General features: G+C 44.1%; 1 protein-coding gene across 8 annotated transcripts in view; it reads left to right on the forward strand.

Moving 5' to 3' along the window:
• The window catches only part of ELF1 (E74 like ETS transcription factor 1), a 97931-nt gene that overhangs the window by 60106 nt on the left and 18888 nt on the right, over nucleotides 1-18937 (forward strand). For all 8 annotated transcript variants that reach the window (XM_077344091.1, XM_077344095.1, XM_077344096.1 and 5 more), the window contains 5 exons: nucleotides 3774-3948; nucleotides 6903-7022; nucleotides 14957-15121; nucleotides 17391-17474; nucleotides 18206-18398. In XM_077344091.1, coding sequence (XP_077200206.1) covers nucleotides 3774-3948; nucleotides 6903-7022; nucleotides 14957-15121; nucleotides 17391-17474; nucleotides 18206-18398 — 737 coding nt within the window. The remainder of the gene's footprint in view (nucleotides 1-3773; nucleotides 3949-6902; nucleotides 7023-14956; nucleotides 15122-17390; nucleotides 17475-18205; nucleotides 18399-18937) is intronic.

Genomic DNA, 18937 nt, shown 5'->3' on the forward strand with positions numbered 1-18937 from the left:
CTGGCTGCATTACATAGTGACCTGAGAGATGGGGCTATTGGGGCTCAGGACTTGCAGGTCGCACATGGCACACATGTTCCTATTATTTATTGATTTAGATTTTTATACCTCCCTTCCCTACGGCTTTAGGCTTGCCAGATCTGAAACTGACCAGTTGGATTATGCTGCCTTCTTCAGAAGGGCATTCACCCTGCCCATTGCGCTTGGTGACTGCAGATATACAAGTCAGGCCCATAGTGCAGGGTGCATTTTGATTCACTTGGCTTGTACATTTCTGTTGCATTTTTAGTCTACTTCCATGCGGGCCAGTGCTTACAGAGATCGTGTTTACCACGTGAAATTTATAGCTCACATTCTTTTAATATCTTAAATAACTGCCACTGCATCATTCCCACCCTCCCACCCATGACTTTCAGCTTTGGGAGTTTCCTGATCTGTATATGGGGATGTTTGTTCTTTGTTTTTTTGTTTCAGAACTTTTGTTGCTGTTTTGTAATTTGTCACAGCTGGTGGTTATGTTGGGGGTAGATCCTTTGGGGTGGTGCCTGTGCTTATGTGCCGGGCTCTCCCAGATGCGGGGGCATCCTTATGAGGTTGTGTGTATGTCAGGCAGCAGTAGCTTCCAGCTGTGAGATAGCAGCCTGGCATGGCAGGATGGTTCGGGGGAGGTCCAAGAGAGGCTGACACCCATGGGGCTTCCTCTATGCTTTATGGGACAGCACACATTAGGAAACTGGCAAGTAACTTATCTCAGTTTTCTTCCTAACTGGGATCTAATGTCTAAGTTGGCGTTAGCACATGCTTAAATGAGTGCATTGCTGAGGTGTAAATAACTCAAGAATTAGGAATTATTTGGACATTCTGGTCCCACTTCTTTAGGAGTGCAGCAACTAACATGACATGAAAAGGCATTACAAGAGATTGAGGGTTGGCAAGGAGGCCACAGGGCTCCCTCTGCAGAAGGGATATATACATCATGGTATGTAGCTTGATGACAATGATCCACCCTGGGATTAGCACATTGCTCAGGTAGGTCCCAGTCAAGATGTCCTCCTGACTCAGAGGGCAAATAACCATTGGTTATTCACCAGAAAGAATCCTTCTCCACTGAGGACAGGAGGACATCTTACCCATCCCAATACATCATCATTGTGAAATTATTTAGCCTACTGCATACTACTGGTATGTGTATATTTGTTATGCTATGTTTAGCTTACTTCTGCCTATTTTTTCATACATCTCCTGCTGATGTGAGTTACCTGTTAAGTGTTGAGTTACCTCCTTTGACTGGTTTAGTACAGTTATAGCTCAGATTGTAGCTATTGGAACACCAAAACTGAAGGATGGGTGACGCCAATCAAGGAGATAGGAAGAGGAAGAATTTTAGTCCTGCTCTGAGAGAGTGGTGGGAATCACCCAATCAAGACGTCCTCCTGTCCTCAGAGGGGAAGGACTCTTTTCAGCAAGTAGCCAGTGGTCATTCTCCTGGCCCCACACCTCATGTGCCCCCTCTCAGATTGGTGGTATTACCCCTTGGGCAGGGGAGGTGAATTAACACATCTGGGGCATCTGATAGCCTGGTTGGTGTAGCATCGAGCTGTCATTGGCCCTTCTGTCTAGATCAACCCAGGGCTACTGCTTGTATTTTGGACAATGTGGGGATGTTTTGCATTTTAAGATAAGTGAGGCTAAAACAATGCTTTGGTGATGTGGAGGGGGAATATGTATAATCATTGGCATGAATTCTAGGGTGGAGAGCATTTCTCCATGAATACCATATTGAGAAATGTACTTGGCTTGTTTGAGGGGCAACAAGGGACTGCAGTGCACTTTCTTCTCCAATACTTTGTATCCCTCTTTGTATCCCTAAAGTAATTGCTTGGCAGATTTACTCACATGTCAGTTCCTCACCCATCGCCCCTTTTGCTGTGGAATGAATAATTGGGATTTGTACGTTACACTTTACACGTCCTGTCAGCAGAAAATAATAGTTAAAAAAACAACAACCCACTGTACTTCTGAGAACTTCTATGTGAAGGACGTCTGACTATATTGCCTTGGATCCTACCTAAGTTTTCTGCATAGACAAGGGTGGGTTTCTGTTGATAGCCCTCCCGTGTGCTGTCCTTGTGGATTGCCCAGGACTTGGTCTTTTTTTTGGGGGGGGGGGGAGGGTTTGGCAGGCTGCTCTTTGAAGTGGGGCTGTGTGAAAGTTGACTTGATATCCAAGCCATTTTGTAGGGAAAGGATGGTGTGTTTTTAAGGCAGTATTTATGCAAATGTATATATGAGAGGGAAGGCAACTTGGTACTTACTGCCTGATCTCATCAGATCATCAATCCTTGGGTGAGAGACCACCAAAGAAGACTGCAGAGGAAAGCGAAGGCTAGCCTCTGCCCCTCACTTATCTTGAAAAAGCCAAAGCCCCTTGCTGGGGTCATCATGTCAGCTGTGACTTGGCAGCTCACACACACACACACACACACACACACACACACACACACACAGTGTTGTGTGTTGGCCAGTGAGTGACCGAAGCATTTAAATAACCTTGTCTCTGTATCTTAGAGTGACTAGTGCTGGGTTGAATTCAATCTTACCTTTGTGGCTTTTTCTGTCTAAATTTCTAGTGAGCCTTTATTGCATTTTTAATTTACAAAGCGAAAACATGTATTCTGGCTCTTTTGACTGCTAACGCAGAAATAATGTTTTACAATCTGCTTTGTTTTAAGAACATCTAATGGAGAATCCAAGCGTGATGTTCCACCAGAAGTTAGCCAGTGATCTGATAATGGACTGTGATCTACTTTCTGTTCACTTTTGATGGGGTCTCTCTCTCTGTATGTGTGTGTGTGTGTGTGAGAGAGAGAGAGAGAATTTTCAGAACCTCGAGTCTCCCAATGAAGTGTTTGACAACGTGTACATAAGTGTTGTATCAAAAGATCGGACCCCTCTCCCCGGAGGGGGGAGGCCAGTACTAAACTGACCTGGTTCCCCAGAGTGTTCCATCCTATGCCCAATTATCCTCCGTTCCCTTTTGCTCATCCAGTGGGCCTGTACGGGAATAGTTTTAATCGCCATCATTGTGACTTAGTCATTGTTTTAATGGGGTTTTAATGGGGAATTTTAATGGTTAATATATTGTATTGTATTAAAATGTTGTGAACCGCCGCGAGCCGGTTTCCGAGAGCGGCGGTCATACAAATCAAATAAATAATAATAATAATAATAAAAAGTATTGAAAAGAAAATATTCATTGGTTTTTGGATTCAGACTGTGTAGATACTTTGTGACCTGTGTGCATTGCACTGGGGTTAGTGCCAGTCCAGTGTCACAATTCAGAACCCTCTAGTACTAGCACTTAGGTGCAAAGGCCATAGAAGGGTGGTGGTGTTACTCTGTTGCAGCAAAATAGATGTCCAGTGAGTGGCACCTTAAAAACCAACATTTATTTATAGCCACCTGTCTTCCTTTCAGTTCCAAGTGGCTTACAATAGAACTAATATATATAAAGTATTTTGGTTCTGTGTATTTTTATGTACTGTACATCAGAGTTTGATCAGAGTTAGTCATGACTAACCTGTGATTTGAACCTGAACATCCCTCGTTCTCCGCTCAGTCTTCTTGGTCCTGATGCGACATAAGCTGTCAAAATTGGGAAGGACCAAAAACAAAGCCAGGACTATTGTACATTGTAAGTGGAGAGTAGGTGTAATTCATGATGAGTAGCTCCAGAATGACTTGATTCCTCCCTCCCCACCCTTATTTAACAGCTGGGTGATCCATCTATCTTTCCTGCTGTCATTGTGGAACACATACCAAGTGCTGATCTCCTGAACAATTACTCAGGTTTATCCTGTGTGGCTGAACACAATGTCATGATAACAGAAAATTCACTGGATGTTGCAGAAGAAGAAATCATTGAAGATGATGACATCACTCTTACAGGTTTGTTACAGGAGCATTTTTATGCACTGCTGCTTGACACTCTGTGACACCTTCTCTGATCACTCTTCTCTTTGGTGTAGCAGCCTCTGATGGCAGGGCTAGAATGGTTATTTGTCATTTCGGACATCATGACAAATAATTAGTTCAAAATACACATCTTTCTTCCTACAGAGCTCAAGGTGGCTTACAATATTAATAAAATGCATTAAAAATGTAAAAACATTAAACCAACTTAAAAATCACCATTTAGGACTGTTTCAGTTAAATGCAAACCTAAATAAATCAGTCTTCAGCTGCCTTCTGATGACTGTAAGTGAGAAGGGCAGGTGCACCTCCCTGGGGAGGTCGTTCCATAATTGTGGAACAGCTACCAAGAAAGCCCTCTATTATGTACTCACCAAACGAGCCTCTTTGATTGATGGGACAGCCAGGAAGGCCTCCTCCTGTGATCTTAATTCCCAAGCAGGAAAAACGGTGGGTTCTGGAAAGAGGTTAGTGGACTGGAGCTTTCCCTTCCTTCCCTGGACAGCCTACTATTTGTCCAACAAATGCTCTCTGACGATTGAGAGAAGACAGAAAGCAGGACGTGCTACAGGACTGGGGTGGAGGGAATCAAGTAGAACCTGCTGTTTTTCTGGCTCCTGGAAGCACCTATGGGGGGGGGGATTCCCCATTGTTGTTGAGGCTCTCCCAGTCCTCAGAGAGGGGCTGCAGTTCACAGGGTAGGCAGCTTGATGGTGGGGAAGGATTTAATGTACATATCTTCCATGTAAATCCAAGCAGCCTGAGACTGGTTCAGGCCGTGGGCTTAGGCTGGAGTGGCTCTGCCCTAGGATAGCTTTGTAAGAGTGGTGGGGTTCTGCTGACTTGAACCTGGAAACTTTCACTCTATCGCAACTGAATGTATTGAGTGTCTGAATTAGTCAGAGTTGGGTAAAGGAATACAAGTGAGCAGGCCCTTGTTAAACAAGCCGTTTGCTGGCCTTCAGTTTTCTATGTTCAGATGTGCACTCTTATGACATGAACATGCATAAAGCTGCCTTATACTGAATCGAACCACCCGTCCCTCAAAGTCTGTATTGTCTACTTAGACTGGGAGCAGCTCTAGGGTGTCAAGCAGAGGTCGTTCCCATCAGCTACTGCCTGGTCCTTTAAAACTGCGGATGCCGGGGATTGAACCTGGGACCTTCTGCCTGTCAACCGGATGTTCTCCCACTGAGCCAGGGGTAGTCAAACTGCGGCCCTCCAGATGTCCATGGACTACAATTCCCAGGAGCCCCTGCCAGAGAATGCTGGCAGGGGCTTCTGGGAATTGTAGTCCATGGACATCTGGAGGGCTGCAGTTTGACTACCCCTGCACTGAGCCATAGCTCTCTCCTTGAGTTTGGCCTTCATTAAAACTTAACGAATGAAATTCTCTGCCCTCCATTGCCCATCGAGATGTTCATTCCATTTGCAAGTGTGAGCAGAGGCTGCTGTGCTAGAGCAGGCTGTGAACAGGTTGCCACCCACTTGGAAGGGGTGGCATCCTGGCTTTCATTTTACAGATGGGAAGCCTTTTGGAGTCCAAGCCCTTGCTATCTGGTAGCTTATTCCATCTCCCGTCTATTGTAGAAGGAGCACCTAACTCCCAGGTAGATGCTGTACATAGAGGCAGTCCCAGCTGAGTTCAGACTGTCCCAAGACTTCACAAAATTGCAGCCAGCCAGGTTTGCCAGTGAAGTGCAGGGCCCCTCCTTGGGCTCATGACAGAAACCAGAATTTCCTTCCTGTCACTTTCACATTCTGGGGCAAATGGCAATCTTTCAGTCTGTTTTGGAAATTTATTTAGCTTTCAAAATAGTTTGTGATGTAGGGACGGGGATAGGCTACAGATTTAAAGCAAAAAAACAACAAAACAAAAACAAAAAAACATCCCCCCCCCAAAAAAAAAACAAACTCACTGGAGCCCAAAAAGCAGTTGGGCTCACTAACTCTGTCCTCATTCCTTAAAATTCAACCACTTAGCTATTTTCCCATATCTGTTAAACTGACCAACCACCACCCCGTAAATGATTATCATATGTATTAGCTAGATTCCAGTCCAGTAGCACTTGGAGACCAACAAGATTTTCAGGATATATGATTTTGAGTGTGAAAGCTCCTTTTGTCAGATATTAATTCTTATTTCTGTTTTTTTTAATGGCTCCAGTGTTTTAAAAATCCTTAGCCCTTTTGCTTTGCCTTTAGTAGGGCTTTGCACAACCATACTCTGTTTCCTATGTAGCAAATAATGTCCCATCTTGGTCTTATGTTGCCTGACAAAGCTGATGACTGAGGACTTTGGAGGGAGCTGGGGCCATGGTTCAGCAGTAGATTATCTACTTGGCACACAGAAGGTGTGTGGAGAAGGCTTTAATCCGCAGCATCTCCTGTTTAAAAGGACAAGGTTACGGGAAAGACCTCTGCTTGGGAGCCTGCTGGAAAGCCCCTGCCAGTCTCATGATACCGACTTTGGTGGGCTGATTCTACAGGATGTGCTCTGCAAGCAAAAGGTCCTAGGTTCAATCCTTGGCATCTTAAATTGCCTGTATCTGGTAGTAGGTGATGTGAAAGACTCTGCTGGAAATACTGGAGAACCGTTCCCAGTCTAAGTAGATAGTATTGACTTTGCGGGACCAGTGGTCTGATTCAGTATAAGGCAGCTTTGTGTGTTTAACTGTTGTTTACGCACAACTCTTGGCTACATGAGAACTAAGATAAGTGGAAATTCAGGTGCATAAATAACTGAGTAAGACAGAGAATTTTTATCAGAGGAAAATAGATGGGGAGCTGTTGAGTTGTTCAGTTGAGTAGTCTGTACTTATGTGTTGGGTTCCACCTGTGGAGTCAAGCAAAAGGTTACCACTGTATGGCATGCCAGAGTGTTCATTCCTCCTCTCCCCTTGCCTCCTCTCTCTGCCCTTTACTTGCAGTTGAAGCATCCTGTCATAATGGAGATGAAACAATGCAAACCATTGAAGCTGCTGAGGCCCTACTCAATATGGATTCCCCGGATCCATTGCTGGATGAGAAGAGAACCAGTGAGGCTGACGGTAATACATCTAAGCAGACTTTATTCTTGTGCAAAAGCAAAAATGGAAGAAATTACACGTGGCTGTAATATTAAAGTCAGATGCTTTGGAAAGGGAAGCTCACAAACAAGGGAAAGAAAAACTGTTTCTATGTAGCACAACAAAATCAGAGTCCAGAGGCACCTTTAAGACCAACAAAAATTTATTCAGGGCATGAGCTTTTAAGTGCAAGCACTCTTCCTCAGACATGAACACGGCTACCCACATGTTTCTGTGTGGGTGTCAGGGGTAGTCAAACTGCGGCCCTCCAGCTGGCCGGGGCTCATGAGAATTGTAGTCCATGGACATCTGGAGGGACGCACTTTGACTACCCCTGGCCTTGACGGTGGTAGGTGCCCATGGCCTCCCATGCGGGGGCTCTCATACATGCATGCACTACCTGGCAGGGAGGGCTCAAGGCCAGAGGCGGTCAGTATGCTTAAACCAGGGGTTTGCTGGCAGGGACTCATGGGAATTGTAGTCCATGGACATCTGGAGGGCCGCAGTTTGACTGCCCCTGACTTACAGGGTATTCTGCAGAAGAAAATGAGACTGATCTTACCTGGAAGTTCCTTAAGAGTTCTTGTTGTTCTGATTGCCTGTATTTGTTTTTAGTAGGCCTCCCCCCCAGAAACACAGCTGTGGGGACAATAAGGAAACAAGAGCCAGGCTTTTTAAAACCCTGTTGCTCTCAGCTTGTGAGGTTTAGGCATGTGCTTTATTTCTTTAGCAAAAATGAGTAACCATTGAGAAAACATCATGAACTGCATTTAGATACCTGTCATATTTCTATGTACAAATGTGTGTATATTGACCTCTGAGGAAGATCAGTATAATCAAATTGCATTAGGTCTGAACTTGTTGGCATTAGTGGTGTACACAGTGAGATGCTTTTTGTGCTCCATAATCAAGTCTGAAAAAACCTAGGAGCAAATGGAAGGCAGAGCAGGAGAAAGAGGGGGTGAGATAGTGGTTTTTTCGCTGCCGCCTTAATAGTTGTAGTAGTAGTAGTAGTAGTAGTAGTTGTTGTAGTTGTTGTAGTACCAATATTATTAAGGGAAATTATGGGGTTTTATTGTGTTTTTATTCTTTTATTGCCTGTAAACCTCCGTGAGCCCAGTTGGGAACGGCGGTTGTTGTTGTTGTTATGTGCGAAGTCGTGTCCGACCCATCGCGACTCCATGGACAATGATCCTCCAGGCCTTCCTGTCCTCTACCATTCCCCGGAGTCCATTTAAGTTTGCACCTACTGCTTCAGTGACTCCATCCAGCCACCTCATTCTCTGTCATCCCCTTCTTCTTTTGCCCTCGATCGCTCCCAGCATTAGGCTCTTCTCCAGGGAGTCCTTCCTTCTCATGAGGTGGCCAAAGTATTTGAGTTTCATCTTCAGGATCTGGCCTTCTAAAGAGCAGTCAGGGTTGATCTCTTCTAGGACTGATCGGTTTGTTCGCCTTGCAGTCCAAGGGACTCGCAAGAGTCTTCTCCAGCACCAGAGTTCAAAAGCCTCAATTCTTTGACGCTCGGCCTTCCTTATGGTCCAACTTTCGCAGCCATACATTGCAACTGGGAATACCATAGCCTTGACTAAACGCACTTTTGTTGGCAGGGTGATGTCTCTGCTTTTTAGGATGCTGTCTAGATTTGCCATAGCTTTCCTCCCCAGGAGCAAGCGTCTTTTAATTTCTTTGCTGCAGTCCCCATCTGCAGTGATCTTGGAGCCCAGGAAAATAAAATCTGTCACTATCTCCATTTCTTCCCCATCTATTTGCCATGAATTGAGAGGGCCAGATGCCATGATCTTCGTTTTCTTGATGTTGAGTTTCAAGCCAACTTTTGCACTCTCCTCCTTCACCCGCATCAACAGGCTCTTTAGTTCCTCTTCACTTTCTGCCATTAGAGTGGTATCATCTGCATATCTGAGGTTGTTGATATTTCTCCCTGCAATCTTGATCCCAATTTGTGACTCCTCTAATCCCGCATTTCTCATGATGTGCTCTGCATACAAGTTAAATAGGCAAGGCGACAGTATACAGCCTTGCCGAACTCCTTTCTCAATTTTGAACCAGTTAGTGATTCCATGTTCAGTTCTCACTGTTGCTTCTTGACCTGCATATAAATTTCTCAAGAGACAAATAAGATGCTCTGGTATTCCCATCTCTTTAAGAACTTGCCACAATTTGTTGTGCTCCACACAATCAAAGGCTTTAGCATAGTCAATGAAGCAGAAGTAGACATTCTTCTGGTACTCCCTAGCTTTCTCCATGATCCAGCGTATGTTGGCAATTTGATCTCTAGTTCCTCTGCCTCTTCGAAATCCTGCCTGTACTTCTGGAAGTTCTCGGTCCACATATTGCTGGAGCCTAACTTGTAGGATTTTGAGCATAACTTTACTAGCATGAGAAATTAGTGCAATGGTGCGGTAGTTTGAACATTCTTTGGCATTGCCCTTCTTTGGGATTGGAATGTAAACTGACCTTTTCCAATCCTGTGGCCATTGTTGAGTTTTCCAAATTTGCTGGCATATTGAGTGTAGCACTTTTACCGCATCGTCCTTTAAGATTTTGAATAGTTCAACTGGAATGCTGTCACCACCACTAGCTTTATTGTTGCTCAGACTTCCTAAGGCCCATTTGACTTCACATTCCAGGATGTCTGGCTCCAGGTCAGTAACTACCCCATTGTGGTCATCAGGGATGTTAAGCTCACTCTTGTATAGTTCTTCTGTATAATTTTGCCACCTTTGTTTAATCTCTTCTGCTTCTGTGAGGTCCCTACCATTTTGGTCCCTTATTATACCCATCTTTGCATGAAACATTCTCTTCATATCTCCAATTTTCTTGAAAAGATCTCTGGTCCTCCCCATTCTATTGTTTTCTTCTATTTGTTTGCACTGTTCATTTAAGAAGGCATTCTTATCTCTTCTAGCTTTTCTCTGGAATTTTGCATTCAATTGGGTGTATCTTTCTCTTTCTCCCTTGCCTTTCACTTCCCTTCTCTCCTTAGCTATTTGTAAAGCTTCCTCAGACAGCCATTTTGATTTCTTGCATTTCTTTTTCTTTGGGATGGTTTTAGTTGCTACCTCTTGTACAATGTTGCGAACCTCCATCCATAGTTCTTCAGGCACTCTGTCTATCAGATCTAATTCCTTAAATCTATTTGTCACCTCTACTGTGTATTCGTTGGGGATATGATTTAGTTCATACCTGAGTGGCCTAGTGCTTTTCCCTACTTTCTTCAATTTAAGCCTAAATTTTGCAACAAGAAGCTCATGATCTGAACCACAATCAGCTCCTGGTCTTGTTTTTATTGACTGGATAGAACTTTTCCATCTTTGGCTGCAGAGCACATAGTCAATCTGATTTCTGTGTTGACCGTCTGGTGATGTCCATGTGTAGAGTCGTCTCTTGGGTTGTTGGAAAAGAGTGTTTGCTATGACCATTGTATTCTCTTGACAAAATTCTACCAGCCTGTGCCCTGCTTCATTTTGTACTCCAAGGCCAAACTTGCCTGTTATCCCGGTTATCTTTTGGCTTCCTACTTTAGCATTCCAATCCCCCATGATGATAAGTACATCATTTTTTGGCGTTGCTTCTAGAAGGTGTTGTAGGGCTTCATAGAACTGATCAACTTCATCCTCTTCAGCAGCAGTGGTTGGGGCATAGACCTGGATCACTGTGATGTTGAATGGTTTGCCTTGGATTCGAACTGAGATCATTCTGTCATTTTGGGGATTGTATCCCAAGACTGCTTTTCCTACTCTCTTATTGATTATGAAGGCTACTCCATTTCTTCTGCGAGATTCTTGTCCACAGTAGTATACCTGATGGTCATCTGAATTAAATTCACCCATTCCTGTCCATTTTAGTTCACTGATTCCTAAAATGTCGATGTTCAGTCTTCTCATTTCTTGTTTGACCACGTCCAGCTTACCTTGATTCATGGATCTGACGTTCCAGGTTCCTATGGAATAAAAATCTTTACAGCATCGGACTGTCTTTTCGCCACCAGTTACTTCCACAACTGAGCGTCCTTTCGGCTTTGGCCCAGTCGCTTCATTCATTCTGGCGCTACTCGTACTAGCCGTCTGCTCATCCCCAGTAGCATATTGGACACCTTCCGACCTGAGGGGCTCATCTTCCGGCGTCATATCGTTATACCTATTGGAACTGTCCATAGAGTTTTCATGGCAAAGATACTGGAGTGGTTTGCCATTTCCTTCTCCAGTGGATCACCTTTTGTCAGAGCTCTCAGCTATGACCTGTCCGTCTTGGGTGGCCCTGCACGGTATAGCTCATAGCTTCACTGAACTACGCAAGCCCCCTTGCCACAACAAGGCAGCGATCCTTGAAGGGGGGGGAACGGCGGTATATAAATCCAAAAAATAAATAATAAAAGATAGAAAAGGCTGGAAGAAAAATAACCATTATTTTGTTTGGACCTGTTTGCAGACCATGTGGCATCCATCCGTTTCTCCTAATCAGTATCATTCCCTTTGAAATGTTTGGAGTCTAAAATAAAATCACATAACCCATTCTCAGAAATCATGTGTTAACAGCACAGTCTAATAATAATTTTTTAATTATTATACATTGGCAGGAGGGGCAAAGAAAATTTAAAAAGTGCACCCTTTCTCCGGAAAGGATCACTCTTGACAGTGTTTCAAAAATTCAGGCCAAGATCAGCTTTCTCCTTCCATGATATTGCAAACAAAACACAGCTTTCTATAAATTTAGCCCTTAAATCTTGATTTGTAATTCCATTCTGGTAATGTCATCTTAAACATGAAAGCAATTATCTATAAACTCGTAATTCAGTCCATAATGGGTGAGGGAGAAGACAGGATTTCCAAACGAATACAACATGATATCTTGCAGAGATTAACCAGTTCAGTTAACACTCTCTGAGGCAGACGGCCTACAGCCTATAATGAAGCATAATAAAACAACTACAAGATCAAACATACATCTCTAGTTTCTTAGGACGACAGTCACTATCTGGCCTGCTTTCACCTCCAAAGTTGACGACACATGGCATCATTAGATCAGTGAAAAGAGAGATTCTGTTGTATTTCTCAATGCAAATGATGATGCAAAAGTGAATTTGTATTCTGTCATCAATACACTGCATGTTACAGATGAGGTGTCTTCCTTACTGTCAGGATCACAAATAGGAGTAAAAAAGAGTCATTTAGGACAGGGGTCGCCAACCCCCGGCCGCAAAGGCCTCGGTGCCAGGCCGCCAGCAACTGTACCTGCCTCTACCCCCCCCCCCCCGCTGCGAGAAGCTTGCCAGGCCCCGAGCGAAGCAACTGCCAAAGCGGCCGCTTCACTCACGGCCTGGCTGGCTTCTTGCTGTGAGAGTGGGGGGAAGAGGCAGGCGCGGCCTCCGGCATGCCAGCGGACGCTAACGCACACGCGAGGAGCTGCTGTGTGCGTTAGCGCCCCCGGCTGGCAAAAACGCGCATGCACAGCAATTCTGCGCATTAGCGCCACCTACTGGTGCAAACGCGCATGCGCGCGGCTGGGCCAGCGGCTTTCCCTCAACCCCGGAGGTGGTCCTCAACTGGAAAAAGGTTGGGGACCGCTAACAGGGGTCAGCAACCCCCGGTCCACGGCCCAGTGGCGGGACGCAAAGGCCACGGTACCGGGCCGCCGCCAGCCACGCCTGCCTTCCCCCACTGGCAGCAAGAAGGAAGGGAAGAGGCAGGCGCAGCCGCCGGCATGGCGGTGACGCAAACGCGCATGCGCGCTGTTGCCGCACATGCGCGTTAGCGCCACCTGGTGGCAAAAACACGCATGCGCAGCAATTGCGCGTGCGCGTTTTTGCAGTACCCGGGCCGTCGGCTCTTCGGAGGCGGTCCCTGACCTGAGAAAAGTTGGGGACCGCTAACTTAGACTATCAGGTAAAATGGAGCTTGGCCATTTTATATGAGGGGACATGATAGCCCTATTTAAGTATTTGAAAGGTTGTCACTTGGAGGAGGGCAGGATGCTGTTTCCGTTGGCTGCAGAGGACACGCAGTAATGGGTTTAAACTACAAGTACAACGATATAGGCTAGATATCAGGAAAACATTTTCACAGTCAAGAGTAGTTCAGCAGTGGAATAGGCTGCCTAAGGAGGTGGTGAGCTATTTATACCCAGCTGAAATAGCAGGAAAATACTGCCAACTATGCATTCCAGAGGGAATGACCAATTTCTGCTCATTACCCCTTCACTTTACCCCCTCCACTGTATTTTTGAGATATATCTGCTATCCCAGAGATAAATTTTTGGAAAGGGTACATGTCCTGCACCAGATGGGGAATTCAAGAGAAAAAAATCACTACTGTCCCTTAAGAAAACTCAGGTCCTCCTAATTGGTCAATAAACAACTGACTTCCTCACTCCTCTTAAGAATGCATTTTTCCAGAGGGCTTTTGGGATTTTACTCTATTGCTGTTGAATTATAATGTTTTAACTATGACCTTTAAGCTGCCTTGAGCTATGGATAAAGGCAGGATATAGATTTTGAACTGAACAAGTAAAGTTTAAATGTTTTTAGCCTTCAGTAGATTCAGAGCAAAGGATATATCTGTTTGGAAGCCAAGAGTGTTTCATTCAGGATGCTGTTTCTGTTGGCTGCAGAGGAGAGGACACGCAGTAATGGGTTTAAACTTCAAGTACAACGATACAGGCTAGATATCAGGAAAAATTTTTTCACAGTCAGAGTAGTTCATCAGTAGAATAGGCTGCCTAAGGAGGTGGTGAGCTCCCCCTCACTGGCAGTCTTCAAGCAAAGGTTGGATACACACTTTTCTTGGGTGCTTTAGGATGCTTAGGGCTGATCCTGCGTTGAGCAGGGGGTTGGACTAGATGGCCTGTATGGCCCCTTCCAACTCTATGATTCTATGATTACGTTGATTTCCTCAATCAATTATGTATTGTTCTCTGTTATAATGTAAACCGCCCTGAGCCTCCGGGGAGGGCGGTATAGAAGCATGATAAATAAATAAATAAATAAAATCAAGTACTTGTAACCCGGGGTCTAGGAACCACACAACTGCAAGTTATGCTCCTGGAGAATTATAGCCATTGTTGCTGTGCTTATTGCAAAGAATTTGGAGACAACTGCTTCACAGAAGCCCTTAGGTGAATTTGAGCCTAGAGATTCAGAAGTTTGAGCAGGCTCATAAAAAAAAAAGAGTAAACAGGACAAAACAAGTGGGAACCCGGAACTTCTCTCACTGATCCGTGTTTTGTCCTTGAGCTCCTGATGCCTAGCCCCAGCCTTCTTTTTATAACCTTTCCTCCCGCTGCCACCTTTCTCCCCCCCCCCCAATCTTGTTCCTTCCAAATCCCACTTCTACCCCCCGTTACCCACAACCCTGGTGCTCAACTCCCACTTACCCTCTCCGGGACCTCTTTCTTCCATCTGACTTCCCTGCCACTCAGACCTCCCTTTGCCATTCTGCCTGCCCCACCCCCCTCCTTGCCATGGACCCACAGAGGGTCCCCCCCCATGCTTGTTTCTCTGAGCAGCTTTCATTTTTTTTGATTTTCATAGAAAAGGAGAGAGGGAGGCAGGCAGCGGCTATTCTGCTAGAGGTGCATTGTCTACACAGACCAAATTCAGACCTATGTCTGGCAGGATTTAACACCCCAACCCCTTCCATTTCCCCCTTATTTTTAGTACATGATACATATATGACAGTATTCAAATAGTTGGCTGAATGTAGTTTTTCAAAGCAGTACCTACATTTAGTATCTTCAAAATATCATAGAGATATTGTGGAATTTATTTTCATTTTAGTTGTTTTCTTGAGTATGCATTCAAATTCAGTAGACTATTCTGGTCATTGGTTTTTTGTAACTCGATTGCTTCCAGTTCTTCCAGAACGTTTAAAGTGTTTTGTGACTCTGATGTTTTTCTGAAGCACACATTTTTGGTGGCGCTGAGGATGACATGGACATTGCTCCTATTACGCACGTTTCGGTCACCCTGGATGGAATTCCAGAAGTGGTGGAGGTTCAGCAGATCCAAGACTCACATGGCGAATCACCTAATGCTCTAGCACTGCAGCAGACAAAAAAGAAGAAAGGTAAGGAGAAGTGAGTGTGAGGGTTGTGTGCTTCGGTGGCCAAAGCTCAGACTGGAGTGGTTGCTTTGCCGGCCGAAATGCACAACCCTAAAACAGCCATATTGAACTGCATTTCCTGCCTGTATGTATTTGTAACACCCAATGAGCAATGCCTATTGGGGAGTGAAGTCTGATCTGGGTGCTGGCTCACTGAGTAGGAGGAATCTGCTCTTTTTTAAGTAAAGCTAGGGTTGCCATATCCCTCCGGGCAACCAGAAGGGATCCCGGGGGGGGGGGGGAGGGTTGCAGCAAGAGGGGAATGAGGCCAGGTTCACAGCAACTTTGCCAGAGATGTCACAAGATGTCGTTGCATTGCTGACCACATGGGACACTCTGGCATTTGAGCAAAAACTCCATGGTTGATATTTTTAAAACCATTTTTGCCGAAATAATAGAGCATCCCACAGTGCTGGTGACATTGTTGTAATGTTGGCCTTGTTTGTGTCCCTTGTTTGCCAGGAAGTCCCTCCGCTTGCCAGCTGATCAGTGGCAGGGGAGCAAGAGAGGTGGGTGGGGTTCTGGCAGGCCCAAGGAAAGTCAGTGGCATTGGGGGCTGCTTTGCCTTGCACGCATTTTATTCTGTTCAGAGAGATACACCTTGCCCTGCACTGTAGGAGCAGAGAATCCCGTTGCCATTAGTCTGAGGCTTGGTTTACACATGCACCAGAAGGAGGTTGGACAGTATATTTCAAGTGTGAGGATATTATTTGTAAATGCTTCCCTATCTAAAATAATTAACTGATACTGAGAATGAGAAGTCCTAATACAGCCCCTCTCCATGTTATGCTGGCTATTATTTCAGGGAGGTCTTTTAATCTGTTTTTATCTATTTGTTTTTTGTATTTATTCAGCCTTTTTACCCAAGTCCAGGTCACTGCATGGGTAGAACAGGTCAGACTCATTATAGAAGCTACAGATTTGCATGCTGTTAGATCAGCCTCACAGGGAGTGACAGCACTGAAATTCTTGCTCATGAGTAGAGATGTGAGGACCAAGGAAAATGTCCCACTTCCTAATTCCCACCACCACCATCAGCCTTTTCCCCTGGAAAATCTGGGGAAGCAATGAAAAGAAATTCCTATGAGATATTTTCTCTTTTAGAATAGTAAAATGCTTCTTAAGGCCAGCTTTTTCACACTGTAAACGTATGGTGAGAAGAAGTTTGAGATTTCTTTTCAATTTTCAGTGGGAAAATTGAAGGATTTTGAAGCACTGTACTTTTTCTAAAATGTACAGTGTGGAAAAGTTCTGAGGACTTTTTCAGTTTTCCCAATAGAAAAATTAGGGGCAACACATTTGCAAAAAAACCTCTTTCATTTAAAACATATGCAATATTTTCAAGATAATTTTGTGTAAACATAATTTTGGCAGCAACTGATAAGCTGTAATAGGTTTAATGATAATGATAAGAGTTTAGTGTTTTCTTAATATCAAAACATATCGGCTGTTCTACCTATTGTGACACTACTCGAAAAGTAGGCTTTCTTTCACTTATTACAGAATTTTTCTTCTACGACTTTTCTTTTTCCTGACTTACAGCTGGCAAAATTGAAAGGTATCTATGCTGTGATAGCACAGGTACAGCAGATCACAACTCTTTCTCAGTTATTGAGTATGAGTATGCTTGTGATTTTTTTCTAAGGAAAATAGAAATATTTACACTTTTAACTTCCATATGCCAAATAAGCCTATTTTGTATGCCAAATAAGCTATAAATCAAGAATTTTATGCTTTTCAATCACAAAAAGAGTCAGGAAAGTAAACATTGCCCGTATTTGAGTTTTCTCCAAGATTTTGTCCAAAATTTTGGGGAAACTGTCTCCTCCCTGCTGAATGGCTTCAGAAATGTTACATCTCTGCTCATGACAGAGTTCCACACAGCTAATTTCAAGCATATTTCACATCAACTGCAGTCCTCTGTGTTCTTCATGACAATGCATCATAATGACTCCATAATAATAAATGGAGAGGTCTTTGCCTGATACCTAAATGGAATAAAGTATCTGTCTTATCTTGTTTTTAGATAATTAAATAAATCTTTGAGTTAATACTTGCAGTGGAATTGAAAGAAATAAGCACTGGAAGTTGTATTGACTCAGGATCCAGTGTGGTTGCTCAGATCCTTTAAGTATTCTATGCTTTGATGCAGTTAATTTACTCAGAATGCAGGGGGAAACTAGGTTGAATCTCTGTTCACATCAGTGTTTTTGTTCCCCTCCCCCTTCCCCAGGAAAGAAAGCCAAACCTGCCCGGCCAGAATCCCCGACTCCAACTCCAAACATATCAGTGAAGAAGAAGAACAAGGACGGGAAGGGTAAGCACGGGCAGTGCAAGCAGTCAGTTTGCTGTACAGGGCTGATGACATGAGATGTGGAGTCCAGAGCTTGGCTTTGTGGCTGCTTCATTCTGATTGGGGGGTGCAGAGGAAATACTTTTACTAGAAGTGAATATCACCAAGAGACCCACCCTCTTCAGAAGAGTAATATACTCCTAAGAAATCGTTGGTCACACATTGTTTTATTTCTACTGTTTTTATGACTACTATATTTCTACTTGCTTACAAGTGTGTTCATTATAGAACAGGGGTTCCCTTTCCTTTTGAGCCTGCAGGCACATTTGGAATTTTGCAAGAGGGTGATGAGGACCACCACAAAAAGGCTTGTACAAGACATGATGCTTAATCCAAAATAGCTTCTGGAAGAGTAGCCAAACAGAATACTTTCCCCCAACAAACATTTCATTCTTTAAGAATGAAAGACCAAAGTAAAAGAAATAAGCATCACATTTTGAATGTAGCACTGCATCCACAGGGGCAAGAAGAAAAAGGTGATTTTTGGTATCTGAACCTTTCAACATCCCTTGTGTATCTTCTTCTGTTTGTGGCTCATCTCGGAGAGAGTAGAGAGCACGTTTGCCATGTGTTCATAGTTTCATAGCTCAGTAAAGTCAGTGAGAGGTTGGAACCAAGAGATGCTTTGTTATTTAATATATTTTCATTTCATGGACTGTTTTATTTCTAAAAGGCTTTTTCTTTTTTAATTTCAGGAAACACCATTTATCTCTGGGAGTTCTTGCTAGCACTACTTCAGGACAAGGCTACATGCCCTAAATATATTAAGTGGACTCAAAGAGAGAAGGGCATTTTTAAACTAGTGGATTCCAAAGCTGTGTCCAGGTTGTGGGGAAAGCACAAAAACAAGCCTGATATGAATTATGAAACAATGGGCAGAGCTCTCAGGTAAGTGATTTCAAGGAAATGGTAAACAGTTATACCTGCTAAGGCAAAATTCAGGTTTTTCCTTTGTTATGAAACAACTTCAGTAGCTGTAAAAGCAAACTTTTATTTTATTTTTATTTATTCCGTTAGACTTGTAGGCTGCTGCTCCCAGCTTGTGGCAGTTAACATCAAGTTCCAAATACAAAGTTTAAAAACAACAAAACATAATACAGTAAAACAGTCAAAAACCTCCCATCCACACCATGCACCCATCCACACCATGCATCCAACTAACCCCCCCCCCCGATGCCAACACCCAATGGAAGAGGAAGGCTACCCAGATGGGGATTATGACAAACAGTTAAGGAAGAGGGGCCTATGATGTCCCTGAAGCCTGATGGAAGAGTTCTGTTTTGCAGGTCCTGCAGAACTGCATTAGTCCCTGCAGGGCTCATAGCTCTTCTGGGACCTCATTCCACCAGGCTCGGCCAGGTGAACCTTATGTGGGCCGGGGATCACCAACCTGTTGGTATTTCCAGAGCGGAGCGCTCTGCGAGAAG

Source organism: Paroedura picta, chromosome 6, assembly GCF_049243985.1.
Source record: "Paroedura picta isolate Pp20150507F chromosome 6, Ppicta_v3.0, whole genome shotgun sequence".
NCBI lineage: Eukaryota > Metazoa > Chordata > Lepidosauria > Squamata > Gekkonidae > Paroedura > Paroedura picta.